General features: G+C 31.3%; 1 protein-coding gene across 2 annotated transcripts; it reads right to left on the bottom strand.

The window, feature by feature from the left end:
• Nucleotides 1-378: 378 nt before the first annotated feature.
• Nucleotides 379-15,788, bottom strand: LOC122595153 (carbonic anhydrase 2). 2 transcript variants are annotated; one of them, XM_043767474.1, is made up of 10 exons: nucleotides 15,688-15,788; nucleotides 15,176-15,255; nucleotides 6,152-6,222; nucleotides 4,397-4,537; nucleotides 3,660-3,708; nucleotides 3,245-3,361; nucleotides 2,457-2,510; nucleotides 1,576-1,661; nucleotides 1,030-1,135; nucleotides 379-808 (listed from the first exon to the last, which is right to left on the bottom strand). In XM_043767474.1, exons 2-10 carry the CDS (start codon nucleotides 15,227-15,229, stop codon nucleotides 647-649), a joined length of 840 nt encoding a protein of 279 aa, XP_043623409.1. In that variant the 5' UTR covers nucleotides 15,230-15,255; nucleotides 15,688-15,788; the 3' UTR covers nucleotides 379-646. The 2 variants fall into 2 exon arrangements, with proteins under 2 accessions (XP_043623409.1, XP_043623410.1); XM_043767475.1 differs by lacking the exons at nucleotides 15,176-15,255; nucleotides 15,688-15,788 and adding an exon at nucleotides 6,460-6,570.
• Nucleotides 15,789-16,453: the final 665 nt, after the last annotated feature.

The following is a 16,453-nucleotide window of genomic DNA, read 5'->3' as shown; positions in this document are numbered from 1 at the left end:
TCATCTTGGGATGCTTGGATCGAGAATCTGTTAGCCAGGTAATAGTGAGTTATCTTATCGTGGTTTCCTCAGAACTTGTTTGGGGTTGTACCAAAAATATTACAAAGTGAAAACCGTTGGCTTAGTCTTCGTTGATGGGGGTTTTCTCATGTCTTGGTTCTTCCGTAAGCGGCATGAGTTTTTTCGACCTTTCTACTTTTTCAACCTTTCTACAATCCTCGCAATTATAGTTTCGAGATGAATCTAGCTAGTTTGTGCAATGTTGCATTTTTAGATTGTTGTACTTTGTTCACTAGCATCTTGCTAGTCTACATTTATTTTAATAGTACTATTAGTTTTTCCGTTCAAAAATAAAAAGTACATTAGAAGGATAAGATGTAATGATGTAAACTGTAAACCATGCATGTTCATAACAAGTTTTCGCCATCAGACTTTACATGTATATTGGTTATGTAGTCTGATAAAACGAGATGTTACACAAGAAAAGCAACATTATTCCAAGTAAAAAAGAGGATACAAGCAAACTTTAAACACATATATCGAAGCACAACAAAAACTTTACAAATTTGACGCAACTGCCAAAAGACTTATACGGCTATGTAGTTATTCAAAAGATGTAATGTAAGAAATAAAGTGAAAACTGGGATTAGAAGAGTGAAGGTGAAATGCCAAAATCAAGATTCCAAAGGTCAAAAGCACCTTTCACAAAGTCATAATGTGCTCCTTTAAGTGAAAGCTGTTTGTTCACCACAGCTTCCCTAACAAAAGGATATGTCAAAAGGTTCCCAAGAGATACATTCACAGCCTCCTGCGCTTGTTAAAAAGCCGTAAGAAAAATATTAGCGCAGTTTAACGTATACTAGTTATGCATAAAATTCAAAAGAAAGACGAAAAGGAAGTTGGAGAAATAGCCCAACCTGACCTGACTCATTTTAAGTGTTCTTAAATTATGACTAGATCCACAAGTTTCTTTCTCTTACAAGTTTTAATAATTGATGATAAGTCGGATATATTGGTATATAAGCATACCTTCTCACACTTGGTGCATAGATCTGAATGATCAAGATCAGCAAAATCTCCTTTCACCTTGCTCTTGGCAGCCAGACCGATTTTGACCCATTGCTCTATGAAGTCACTGCTCATTCAATATGCAAAACAAACTTATTAGTCTGATTTCCTTTATATTTTGGGATAAGTATCCTGGAATGTAACAAACTTTGGACGAATATCTATAGTAGGAAATAACTAAAGTTGTGTGTATTGTATGTAAACAACTTTAAAAAATGTTTATTGTATGTAAGAAAACATACGTGACAACCATATAGACGTGCCACTTGTCTGATTATAATTGGTTGAATACATTTTCTTACATACAATAAACATTATTTTTGAGTTATATATTTACATACAATACACACAACTTTAGTTATTTCCTACTATAGACATTTGTTCAAAGTTTGTTACATTCCAAGATACTTATCTTTTATATATAGTTTTTTTAGATTAAACATGTGTATAGTTAGTTTGTAGTTCGCAGTATCATCTTTATCGCTAATAAAGAGCTTGATGACTTACGAAGCAGTAGTTCCATCTTCGGGGATGGACATAAGTCCTTTAATCCCACCACAACAACTGTGTCCAATGACTACAATGTTCTCCACCTGAAAGTACAATAATATTCACATTACTTAATCCATAGCTACAGTAAGGCAAGGGAATATACATCCAACCAGAAAATAACATGAAACTAAGAGTTAATTACTGAAATTAAAAATAAATCCATCTCCCATTTGCTGGGATGACCAATATTCTGACACCTCTGAAGTGGTCCATAACAATATTAAATAAATAAAAACAAAAACAAATTAAAGAAGTGGAGCCTCCATATGAGTTGTGATAGCTAATTAATAATCATTTATAGAAAGGTCATTTCTTATTTAGTGACAAGGAAAAAGCTAAAACTTTGTAAATTTTAGTTAAGTGCATTGGTAGATTAATGACGAGAGACATTCAACATTACCTCTGTCAGTCGTGGGACCAGTCGATGAGAAAACATTAGATGGATTATTCGTTAATTATAAAAAAGAAAGATTTAGATCCATGGTCATAATTTAGATACTCTATGACCCATAAGTACTCTTTGACTTAAGGGCATCTTTTTAAACTCTATCATTGGCATATTCCAAAATATGGGGACTCAAAAGAAGTATGTATGCAAAGTGGGAGTTGGCCAATTGTCTCCATTCCACCCCCTACCCCATCCTACCACCACAAAAACCTTCTTTACTAAAGAAGAGAACCAACCACCACTAAATAGAATAAAGTCAGGCATGTTACATAGGGTCACAATGTCTCCCTCCATATTTCAATATATGTAACTATCATGTTTAATGTTTACTGTCTTCTTAATAGTAAATTGATAAAGGTATAAAACAGAAAGGGATTATAATATATACCTTTAAGTGCAACACTGCATATTCAATGGCTGCCCCTGCTCCAGAGTGTTTTATCTGCACATGGGATTTTTAGTAAGTCAACTAAAGCAATTAGCAAAATTGACTATGGTCCAAACTTCAAAGCAACTTTTAATAATTGATTACTAGTTTTTGTCTAGGTAGTAACATTTGACATAAAAGCATTCATTTATAAAAGCCAAAATCAAAGATGATCATGTCAAGTATCCATTAAGCATGTTTATATGCACAAATCCAGGCACCAGCTATAAGTATCATGTTTCTTTACAATTGTTTTTATTTTGCTTAGTATCATGTGTCTTTCCATGTGTTTTAATTTTGCGGTTCGTTTTGAATGATGTCTTGCATGTAATGTAAGTTAGATTACTTATCATTATGGCCCTGCATTATGAGGTTAGGTTCTACTGTTCTAGTCCGGTTATGAACAAAATTGTAAATAATTATGTAATTCTATGGAAAACTTATCTTTCTAATTATAAAAAAAAAAAAAAAAAAAAAAAAGCTTCACTACGTCTCAGTATTGATTACTCCATCTATCCCGTAATAAGACTGTTATATTTGTAAACGAGTACTAATTTTTCTCATTAAGGAAAGAAGGCAAGTATAGCCTAACCATGTGCTTGATAGCATGTTAGCAATAATGCTTGAAAGATGCTTATAGGTTTGACTTAAAATAAATAATATATTAATAAAACTAGAAATGTTTAAAGTAATATTGATGTTCTATATCCAAAAGCAGATAAAATAATATAAAGAATATGAAAGATTACCGTATCATAAGGAGGAACCATGTTAGCAATGTTTCTGACTACAAAGGCTTCACCTGGTTGGAAATCCAGGATATGTGATGGGCAAACCCGAGAATCCGAGCAGGCAAATACCAAAAACTGCATCATCATAAGTTAAAAGGTAAATTGTCTAAGAATGAGACATAATCAAAAATTTATTGTAATTTTAGATATAAAAAGCCCCTTTCTGATTAATGCGAAGGAATAAATTGACACTAAGAGTGTGTCTATAAATTGACACTCTATTATACTAATCCCCAAATATCATTTAATTACTTGACATGAGAAAACTTAAGTTAGATGGAGTCAATAAATGTGACTTATGTAAAACAAATAAAATGATTACTAGTGTCAAATGCCATTAGAACAAACACAATGCAGAGACAAAGAAGATGACCTTGGGGCTTTGGCCTTTAGCAAGCTCACCAAACAAAGTGGGGTTTGTTCTGCAAACAAAAAAGTATGACAAATTAAGTAAATTAAAGACAGATTAATTAGAAGAGCCTGTTTGTGAAGATCAAGTGACAGATAGGGATTTAAGGGTATCATTTCTTTCTTTTAATTAAGGAATGAATCCTTTTCTAAAGCATAAAGATTAAATAGTATATATAACTTAAGGCATAAAGGTTAGTACAAACCGTATAAACAATTATTAGATGAATTTTTGACTTGCCAAACACTACTCTTAGTCATTTTAGTAAATATAAATTCATATTCGATCAATACAGTTTTATAATATACCGTAAATCTGTTGTATATGATTAAATTTTAATATATACGCATCAGCTAGCTTTTAACTATAAATCGTCAAATTAGTTAGTATAAGTATTGTGTATTTTTTTTATTTTTTTTGGTAAGTGGAAAAGGATTATAGTCCTCAATTATTATTTATTAGTGATTTTGAACCATGTTACAGTAGAATTTGTTTCCTATCAGGTGTTTTTATATTTTGAAGATAAAAAATTATTGATTTTAAGTCCCAAGGGTGGTGATAAAAGTGGAACCAAATAATCAGGTACCAAGTAAAAGTGGCAGTAGTACAGTCTGTGACCACTATAGAATGGAATAGAGAGATTATGGTCAGAAAATGAGTACTCCATAAAGGTACAACATAAAATGTAAATGTGGACATACTCATATTTTTCTTTCTTAAAACGAGCGAACCCATCCTTGATCCTCTCCACCGCGTTGAACTCACCGGAGCTTCCTCCCTCCAACTCCGCCGTCAGCGCTTTGATCTTCTCAGCAGCCACGGCGTGAAGGTCACTTTTGTCACTGTAAAACCGTGATAACTCCATTAGTATCGGAAACACAATCACATTATTATGATATTATCTAATCTAACTAGTATATATACAAAAAGTACAAAGATCGGTGATTTTCATACCATGATATATTTTGATAAATATAATATACAGTACAAGTTTTATAACAAACTTTTCAAGTATGTAGCCTATTTATCATAAGTCGTGCCGTCACGGTATATGTAATATTTATCATCGTGCATTAGAGATATATATGTGACCTAACAGTAGTGATATATACGATCAAAATGTTTGTAGCGTCCACAAATACGGAGTACTTTTTTATATTCCTTTACAAAAACCTTACAATTCTTTACAGAAAGTTTGTATATGTTTACATGAAATAAGCTAAGCTTGTGATGTAGAACTTTGTATAATCTCCTACGTACACCGACAAACAAAGACGGGCTGAGTTGATGTAATTATATGTCTTTGTCAACTTTATTTTAGTTGATACAATCTTGACATTAGTTAAAAATATATACTGTATATCGCAAAAACTTTTCTTTTGAAAATAATTAGAGTTTTCGGTTTAATTAAATTAGTCGAAGAATGTCAAATATTAAACTCGAATGTATGTGGACTAATCTGTATATAGATGACCATTTTTTAAACATTTTTCTCTAGTCATCAAAATTAGTTATTCTAGTGGGACTCTTTGTTAGACTTTAAAACACGTCACCACCATCTCATCAGAAACACGGTTTAAATTCTTTTTATTAATTGAAACAATTTTACAGAATACTTTTCAATCAACCTTTGTTAGAAGTAAATGATTATTATAAAAGTTGACTAGATACCTTTGGACTCGAACTCATGATAAGTCAAATAACAAATATACTGCAGTAAATAGAAAGTTAACTTTATGTTTCGAGAAGTAGTCAAGTTAATGTGAAATAAATTCATATTCATAATCTAATCATTTTCTAAAATTGAAATACGGTTCCTTTCGCCCAAAACTAAATTTTCGTTTGGAAATGACTACCGATCATAATATATGCAACGAATACTCTGTTAAATAATAAAATATATACTCCATTTATAACTACGATTTTTAATTGACTAAATCATGAGATAAACCTTTATTTTTGGTCGACATCCCAAAATTAAAGGGTAATAATTTCAAACTTTTTTCTTACCACACACGAAAACATAGAATCACACAACTTTATTATACGATTGTATGATGCATAATTGTTTATGTATGAAATAAAACTTTATATAAAAGTTACCTTCAAAAATATAGATATTTTTATTTTATTCTAAAAGGGAAATATTTTAAAATGACGGCCAAGTGACGCCAGCTTTAAATACTCAATTGGTGATAAAATCAAAGCAATTTAATATTTATAATTCAATATAATAATAAAAATCGAAGTTTCTAAACGTATATATATTTTTGATCCAGGTATTTCGGAGACAATAAAAAGAAAAACCGGCCGGCAATCAAACAATCACCGGTTCAATCACATACAAAAAAAAAAAAACACGCGTATTTCGTATTGTATATCGAGATCAAACCATACTGAATCCCGTCAAAAACGAAACAAAATATAAGAGTCTGAATTAAATATATTTTTTTTACCTCAAAAGCCTCTTCAATCCATCAATGGCATCATCAAATGTATATCCGTTAGTTGTCATGTCTTCGACTACCTGGCAACGTTATATATAGATACAAATAAAATTTAACATTTAATATAAGTTTGTATAACATGTAGTATTTGATTAAATTATATTTTTATTTATGATCATGGTCATATATAATCATATCTTAATTGTGATTAATATTGATAAATATTGAAGATTAGTAAACAATTAACTATGATACTGTATATAGTAAAAATAATGAAAACTAATAATAGTAATAGTGAGAATTATAATGATAGAAACCTTGATGTTGTTGTGGTCGTTTGTTAATGGTGGAAAATGAGAACAAATGCAGGTGCTGCTAAATTAGAGGAGAAAGATATCAGACCGTGTTCGGTTGTCTGACCGGTAGTGGGGGCTACTTTGGCCAATTTATAGCATGCCTAACTAACCATGGTTAAGTTTCATTATTTATTTTTTTTAATATTTGATGAAAGGTGTCTTACATATCAAACCATAACATAAAAGTTAATTTGCGTCATTTACTTTTTACTAAAAATAATAAAATATACGCAATAGAAAAAAACGTTACCTTAAAGTAAAAATACTACAAATATATTAATCATAAACTTGTAGAACCCATTTATAAAGATTGATAATAATTTATTTTTTTTACATACAAACGATTGAGATGGAACTCAAAACTTTCTAAAAAAACCCCAAATATTTCATCCTTAAAAATATAAAACTAAAACCTCAAACTGTGATAGAATACTCCAAAATTAAAAACTTTATCAATGGATCATAAACCCCATTAATAGAGACTGATAAAATACCCTAAAGTTAAACCTTATTTATCAACTCTATTGATAAAGACTCATAATAATTGATTGAGTAAAATGAATATATTAAATCAATTATTTTTTATTTTAACTTATATACCTGAAACAAAAATATTTGTAGACATTAAAGATATTTAATTATCTAAAGATGATTAACAGTTTTTTTACTCAAATGTAAGTGATTTAATTTGAGTATATCAGTGCCAATCTTTGACTTTTTCCCTAATTATAAAACTTCACAGTGTCGCTACATATAGCCTTATGAGATGTAATTAAGTACATAACATAGTTGTATCGTGACCATAAAATTTAGGGTGACATTTTGATATAAAGGTAGTGAAATATTTATTTGAAAACTAATATACTATGATTTAAAATTTAACACAATATGTTTGTAGCTGCCCACCACCACCACCACCGTCATTATCTTTTCCGTTTCTCTCTCTCTCTCTCTCTCATCTCCTCCTTCGGTGACGTCTTGGCGGAGCCATGGAAGCAAGGGCAACACCTTTACTGTATCAAACCACCACAACACTATTTCTTGGATCGTCGTCCATCCCCCACACCATTCTCATATGCGTCCGACTTCCAACCCCTTTATAATTGCTTCAAGGTAGGCTACCGAGAAGGGTGAAGCTCCATGAACGGCGCAACCGTTCAATTAAAGGCTTATCTCGTACCGTATCACAATTTTCGGCAACGGTGCTGCTGCTGGTGGTGAGCATCTATAAACATATTATTTTAAGTTTTAAATCACAATGTGTTTGGTCATTTTTTTGTGTTTACACAAATTTCAGTTTTCAGATAATCACAACTCATATAAGGTATAGGGCTTTTTATGCACATTAACAACAACTTTTATGATTATATCTAACATTTTCCAAATTTTTATACAAGAAACATGAGACATCTTATGTGAAAAAAAAAACAATGCGAACATCAAGCCATTTTGTTAATGGTTTATATTTAAAATATTAAAATTTTAAAATATAGTTTGTGGGTTCGAATCCTACTTTCCATATTTGTAGGGTTAGACTATTATTTAAGATTTTTCGAGAGTTGTGAATTTTATTCTAAACATGCGTATAATTTAGGAGGTCCAGTAGGATAAAAAACTGTTGAAAAATATAGAAAATCACAATATCGACTAAATTTCATTGTGATTATAACAAATTATCTAAGTTTTTTTGGATTTTCACAAAATAGTTAACAAAATCGTAATGAAGTCTTCAAAATCGCAATGAGAACTTCAAAATCACAATAAGATTCTACATGATCGCTACGAGATTTTGCAAAATCTCATTGCAATTTTGAAGATTCCATTGCGATTTTGTCAGTTCATCGCGATTTTGTTGACTATTTTGTGAAAATAAAAAAAAACTTCGCTAATTTGGTATAAACGCAATAAAATTTGGCTAATCACCTGATTTTCTCTTTAAAATATTGTGTAATGTAATGTACATATCTATAAGGGATTGGTGCATTACAATGTAAACAACTTTACACGAATCATCATAGTAATATCAAATTTTAATCTTGTGCATTGTATATAATGAACTTTCAAATCATGTTCATTTTACGTATCCGACCAATCAAAAAACTTACAAGTGACAACTTATATGGTTGTCAAATATACCTGGATACATATAATGTACAAGATTTGAAAGTTCATTACATATAATGTACCGGGTTGAAGTTCAATACACATTATGACAATTCATGTAAAGTTGTTTACATTCTAATATAATAATCCTTTTGGATAAAGCGGTTATTATAAACGATAAATTGTCGAAATTAACATCACTCTTTAAATTTGTTATTATATGCATAAACCAAACTGTCAAAGGGGTTAGTGGTCCATTGATAAGGTCTTTGATCTTGGAAAGATCCATCTGGGTTCGAGTTCCAATTCTCACATTTGTGAGGGTGGATTAATATGGGTTTTTTGCGAGTATTAGTTTCCAGACATACTCCTAATTTAGGAGTATAAATAGAATAACGTAATTTAGGAGTATAAGTAGAATAGAATATTGTTCAAAAAATAAAAAAAATTGCATAAACCAAACTCCTCCTTGGATCGTGCTGAATTGCTAATTGACACAAGTCCTGATCACATGTATTCTCTTTTTGATCTTTCAATATAGATAATGGACCAAACTAAAGTCACTTTAACCGTTTAATGTTTAAATATATATTCATCTTTTTTTTATAATTTACAATATCTATTTTTAGAAACTAAAATAATAATATATGTTTAATTTATCTAGTGAGGGTGTATTATTGACTCTTTATAAAGTATTATGAGAGAGGTGGGAGTACATATAAAAAATTAAATTAATTATTAACAAATATTCAACGCGGTTTGATATGGGGCAATAAGTTATGACATTACTTTTATTATTTTAGGTAAAATAGTAGGGTCTATCACGGACTAGTAGTGGCCCGATTAGGCGCACACCAACCTTGTCCGGCTCGAACATTGTTTGCTTCACATGCTTATTCCATGCTTGCTACCTCAATAAAAGTATGCAGGGGCAGCTTTGAAAGGTTTATAAGCTCAATAAAAGTCGGTGAAAAAACTCAGGTCGTATATCAAACGAAACAAATTAAATTATATTAACTATTATTATTATTTTTTAAACGGCGAAAAAAGTATATTATTATAGCAAGAACCACTTAGCAAGATATATATTAGGATTCATAGAGTAAAAAAATGTTGCAACACGAAGACTTATATGGTTGATATATAAGAAACTGATGAAAATGATTACAAAGTATTATAAAACTTGAGAAAAAAATCAGATGGTCTCAACTTTCGATTCTATATAATTGCATAAGTAGATATGCTACTTTTAGGTTTTACCTAAATGATAGAAAAATACCTCTAAAATTTGAATTAGGTGATGATCGAACCCTTATTCTTTGTCTCCAAAAATAAGGATGTGTTAACCATTTGATCCAATCATGATAATTTGACATTTTCTACTCCCACTCGGATTTGTTGTTTATATATTGCTTATTCATTATGTTACTCTTTTAACACTAACATCAACATGATATGATAATTCTTTTTGACTCACATGTACATGACCTAATTACATTGATATTCTTGTGAGCATTTTCTACCATTTTCTTATCACGCCAAAATGTTTACTTACGAAAATCTCGAATCTGAGACGCCTAACTAGAGAGACACCTATGTGGCCAATGTGAGATGATCATATCCCATAAGATATGAATATTCCAAAAACAAAATCAAAAACAGATAAGAACTAAATTAATTAGACATATATTATTTTTTAATTTGACATGATCTTCTGGATAGGAAGATTTATGCTTATTAGTTCCAATTTTCAGTTTGAAAGTAAACTTTTAACTCAATCAACGATCATATATGTCATATAAACAACATATCGTAAACTCTACGAGAATCTAAGAAATCCAAGTTATTACTTTCTTTTCAAAGTGTGTAAACTGAGAGTGACAATACCCAATAAATAAAGAAAACTACATGAGCGACTCTTATCCTTGTAGTTGTCCATTCTAGCCATTAAAAAGGCATCATGATTGTTATATATGTCACATAGGGAAAGTGCTTATCGAATAACTATTGACTTTTATAGAGTAGTATACAATAATAGAAAGAAATAAATTAGTGTATGAAGTAATCCACATTTTGTTTGTTACTTTTTATGCCACGTATGGCCGGGAAGGGCCAATCTTCTAAACTAATACGAGCATGGTATCCGCATATAGCGGCGGATATTGTAGACGGAGGTGGCTATTGACGGAAATAAAGAGAGTATGTGTTGTTTTGGTACATTGTTTTGATAGAGAGATAGAGAGAATGGAGATATTTGTGTTTTGTTTTAAGGGAAAGGGTAAAAAGGTAAAATGGTAAAATTGCATGTCCTACATTTGTAAACTATTCAACACCTCACATAATTTTTAATAGGGAGTATAGAAGTATAGATATGACCTAAGTCGGACGTAGTAGACCATATGGACCGATGAACGCCATGTATACACGGATGTATATATAATTTATATTTATATTTCTAACTATCTATAAATATACTTACTATATTATAAAGCAAAATATCTCTGTCTAAATTTATTTTTCAACATTTATTTTCTTAAAATGCCCCCTTATATATTATATATTTACCTAGAATAATTATATTACTTTTTCTCTCTACTCAAATTTCAACCAATTATTTTTTTTTCTCTCTCCTCATAAATCATTTATTACTCCAATTCGTTCAAAATCTTTTATCTCAAAAACCGTACATCGATAAATCATAAAAATTACAGGGGTGTACTTCAAATTTCATGCTATTTCATTAGAGGTGTCATTCAATATACTTTTGAAGAATTTTTAAATCTAAGGGCGGAGCATGTACGGCTAGGACATTTGACTATCACACTCTATGACCTATCACCTTCTATGACCTATCACACTGTATGACCTATCATTCTACCATCTTACCGCTGTAATACGTAGGTACTTGCTCTCGTATTTTTATGCATTTCCAATAGTCAAATAAGTGAATAACTTAGTATACGTGGCGTTAATTATTGTCTGTTCCGAAATGGAAGAAGTATATGAGTATTTCAAATGGTGTATAAGTTTGACTTTAATTTGATATATTTAATGTTGACTAAACCAATTTGGCATTGTTTGTGCGCCTTGTGACCTTCCAATTAGGGACTATAGGTTATTGGAAATAATTATATTTGATAGAGATATTATTGTTATCTATACTCTTTATTAAAAAGATTAGAAAGAATAGACCTTGTTGAAAGTTATACGGGTCAAAATGTCAGAACTACCCTTCTTTACGAGTTAAAACTCTCACACATTCTCTATACACAAATCCCTCCCACCACTGTCGTTCACCGCTTCAGCCATCAATTACCAATACCACCGTCGTTGATTCTCATCATGATCACAACCACCATCCATTTGTATTTAATCATATCTTTATCATTTGTGCCTCTTTTTTTTCCTACTCGCTCTAATCACAACCACCATGGCGAAAAATCATCCTCACTTTTGTTTAATTATCCCTTCTTCATTCTTTACCCTGATTTTCTCTTTTTATTTTATTTATTTATTTTATTAATATAATTCGCTCTAATACTTTCTGATGGCGCTTAATTTGATGGTTTGGCAGCGTTGTAAAGTCGAGGTATGTGTTTTCAATCTCAATTAAAATCGATAATAGATCGGTTCGTTTTTTATTATTTGTGTATCAAACGATTTTAGGTTTAATCAGTTAAGGAATAGGGGATATAATTTTTGTTGATTTTGGAATGGTCTAACATGTGTTAGTATTAGTTGTTGCAGATGGAGTACAAACAAGGTTATATGTCATTTGTTATTTTCAATTAATAGCCACACCTTTCTTATCATAATGTTATAAAGATAAGAAAATAGCTATTGTCTGGCGAGGTTAAGTTTTCATAAAGTAATATATTGTGTAAAGGAGACTATCCATGGATTATAAGTTCAGATTATTATAATTCAGTTCCCACATTTTGCTCTATTATTTTGTTTGTTGGCACTGAATTATTGTTTTATTTTGGGTTGAGGGTTAGCACGGGCTTTGCAACTTTTAATTATGTTATGGATCTTTTAATAGTTTTTCAAACATTTCCTTGGCATGTTTTTATCAGATCTCTATGAGGCGCATGGTTCTTGAGCATCGTATCCATGACATCGACGCCTCGACTATGACTCATTGAGCAACGACGATTGAAGAGGAATGACATAATAACAAGGTACTCTGTTTTTGAACTATATATAATGATTGAAACTCTTTTGGTTAGTACTTAGTAGAGCTTAAATGGAAGGTAATATAGGTTTAGAGTCAAATACAATAACATGTCACTATATTGATTTTGTTTGATACTTATGTCACTAAAAAATGTACCTGATTATAAGATAATATCGACAATGGAAAAAGGGAGTATCTGGCTTCATTTTCCAAATTTCAGTATGTGACAATATGATGGTTAAATCATTTTATGAGAAGCATTTGGCTTCATTCCATGATTTTTTGTGAAATCTAGACTGTAACAAATGTGAAAGTAAAATGTGCACTTGTTTTATTGTCCTATAATGAGCTGTGTTTTACTTTAATCTATATGCCATGTATAGTATGGGTATATCATATTTTCAATACCTTGCTTAATAATATATAAGGTCACCTCGACTTTGTTTTATTGAGCGAGTGTGTCACTGGGACTTATGAGGCGACATGATGTCGACGCTCCATTAAATCTTAAAGTTAACCGGATATCAAAAAACTGGTTGTATGGTGATGCATTATTGCATTAGTTCCATTTATGTTGTCTATCTAAACATGGATTTTTAAGGGTAAACTTTTTTTGTTGATGAATATGACGAGAATGAAATCCATATTTGTTCTTGAACCAAATTGTTATATCAACTAACCATCTATTTATCTATTTCTTCAGAATTCCTGACAAAGACATCAAAGCTAGCTCTTGAGTCAAGGATGAAAAAAGTATCAAAGTCTAAGCATCAATATCCACTATTTTTTTGTATATGCTTCCTGGATGTGTTATCAGTAGGGATATTATGTTTACATCGGAGCACCTAACCTTAGTGATCTTGTGTGTTTGACAAATACTTATATCAAGCACCTGAGGTCCTTCCCTTATGGTGCAGCAATATATGATGTACATCAAGTTCCAAATTTGGAGAATGATGAGCATAGTTTCTCTAGACAGCATAGTAAGTTCTATTTAGACCGCGGGGATGATTGGACACTAAAGCAAGAGCTGAGTAATCTTTGGATGAATCAGAATGTGTTTTCAATATTGGCCTACTAATTTTGGTTGATGTTTATGATACCAGACTAGAATCAGAATTCGTTAGTAGTTTCAGAGATATTGATGCCGGTGTGCATCGGATTATTTTGCGGTGTCAATTGTATCCGTCGCAACGCGCTGGCACCATGCTAGTATATGTTTAAAATATATAATATAATAGTTGTTTAAACTGTTGAGATATGAGTTATGACGTATATGACAACGAGTGTAAAGTGTTCGACAGTGAGAGTTGAAAGACAGTGATAAGCAAGAACACCCATCAATTTCGTCTTTCACGAATTTCGGGTCCTAATATCGTTTTCAATGGTGTATAAAGGAGTTCGAGATGTAGATAGATTTATCCTTACTTAAGATAAAGAGGTTGTTTTCAGGTTTTATCAAAGATAGAAAAGAACCTTCGGCCTATGTGGATAATTTGTCCAAATTTTTAAAATAAAGATGCACAAGATCAATTTTTAACAATGACGATAGTCACGATACAATGACGATTTGTGATAATAACCTTTATACAGTAGTTTATATATAAGTTAGTTAATATTTTAAAAGGTGAATTTCGCTGAAAACTTCGTGTCGCGATTCAACAGCGGGAGGTCTAGCATACGTCATCTTAACCGGGTTCGCGCTAGAGAGCTCTCTCGAAGTAGAATTGTCTATTTCAATACCCGATGGGTGAAAACTCCTACTAATCCATCCGAATGCACGACGATTAATAGGAGTAATCCCTGCCCCTCAGACTTGAACTTGTGTATACCCAAGCCAAGTCCTCATAAAGGACTAAATTCTTATGTCATCTCCAACGCTTGAACACAAGACCTTATGTCAAGGGATGACTTTTTAACCATTCAGCTAAAACACAATAGTTTGGACTATTTGATTGCCAGATATTTTAACTTGCCTAGATATTGTCAAAGTTAGAATATTTTCCAATCAATTATCCTAATTAGCCTGGCTATAAAAGATGAAAGTTGAACGACTCTCAATTCTCTGTTATTGTAATAGTTGTACTTGGTTATACTTTTCAAGGAGAACTATAACAAAACTTTATTGATATTTTTACAGAAATTTACATATTTAATTGGCAACAGCTTTCAAATATTAGGTCTTCATAGTTTGCCACAATTGAGTCATAAACGTACCGAAAGTAACAAAATATTAGGTCTTGTGATTGCACAGTTCGGTTTTACCAATCGACATGTATGGATGACCCTTTATGAAAGGTTTTAGAACTTCATAGGGATTTTAAGTCATATTAGTACACATAGTTACACTGAGACATAATGGAAACATAACACTAATTGGGATATAGAAACTCTTACCGAAGGCTTTTTTCCGCAACATAGTGTGATGCAATTCTTGAACTTGCCGGCCATCTATTACCCTTGACGTCTATTCAAGCCTGTCACAAGTTTTTAGATCAACAAAATGATGATTTTCATCATTTAGAATGCGGTATGTATTATAAATAAACACATAGTCACTTATCAAAATAGTCGAGCACCGACAAATTTTGCAAAAAAAACTCATATTGGTCTCGTTAAATTTCTAACAACGTCCATCTTCCTTTCATAAAATGATGTTAATAACAATGTATGTCTCAATGTCTAATTAATTAAGAGTGAAAGATCAAAACATAATGACATCAAAGTAACTAATGTATAGTGTGTTAACACTTATAAATTGTGCTTATAAACTTACAATGTACCATAGTGAATGGATAACGAAACTTTCATATTTCAAATAGGTAAAAGAACCATTTTTGATGTACACAAGTGGGAAGTTAAAAATAGTATCTCATATTCTATGGTTTCTAAAAAGAGGAAGAAAGTACCTTAGAAAGTGGTTGCTTTTCCAAATGGGCTTTTCTTCCAAGAGAAGTGCTTCATGGGGATATGGGGTCTAAGATAGGGCGCAAACAAAGGAATTGTAATGAAATTGAATATTTATAAAACATAAGGTAAAGTTTCCTTAACTAATCAATATCTAGAACCCCAAAACCAAAATGCTATTGTAACTTGTACTATATGCAATAAAGATTGTGGATGGTTTGGCTTCCATAAGTTTATTTCTTGAAAATGGTTAGACGAAGTTAAACCAAAGTGGACAAAGTTAAGGAATGAAGACAATTTGGATAAAGAAAGTGATGGGGGAATTCACCTAGGCTTCTAAATGTGTTATCTTCTTGATATGAGAGAATCTCTATGTTACACACTTACAAATTTGCTCCATACGTCCATACATATTTTTTGGCCAAAATAATGGCTATAAAACCCAAAAATACTAACAACATTTGAATTCAGATTGTGTTATCTAAACCTATACAAAGTAACTACTATTGATAGTAATAGAAGTACTTCATAGACACAACAAAAGCAAAATGTTGTGTCTTTAATTTAGAGGGGCTTGAGGAGAGGCAAATCTAACTCCCTTATTGGGCTAAATTTTTAAAAGGCCCAATAAAATCAAACAATTGTTTATAACGTTAGTCGTTATTTAAAAAAATTCGCTTATATAATTGACTTTACTAGGGGGTCATGGACACTTCATTGCTTTTTTTGAGAACTTATGGGACCTTTAACCTTAAATTTTGTATCGGA

The sequence above is a fragment of the Erigeron canadensis genome, chromosome 4 (assembly GCF_010389155.1).
Source record: "Erigeron canadensis isolate Cc75 chromosome 4, C_canadensis_v1, whole genome shotgun sequence".
NCBI classification, from domain to species: Eukaryota; Viridiplantae; Streptophyta; class Magnoliopsida; order Asterales; family Asteraceae; genus Erigeron; species Erigeron canadensis.
The sequence above is the reverse complement of the archived record's forward strand: the minus strand, read 5'-3'. Positions and strand labels throughout refer to the sequence as shown.

Coding starts and splice junctions, on each gene's coding strand:
- LOC122595153 (XM_043767474.1), bottom strand. CDS start 15,229: ATGGCCGGCAAGTTCAAGAATTGCATCACACTATGTTGCGGAAAAAAG. Junction 3,709..4,396: donor TTTAAGAAAGAAAAATATGA/GTATGTCCACAT, acceptor TTTTGTTTGCAG/AACAAACCCCACTTTGTTTG. Junction 809..1,029: donor TATGCACCAAGTGTGAGAAG/GTATGCTTATAT, acceptor TAACAAGCGCAG/GAGGCTGTGAATGTATCTCT.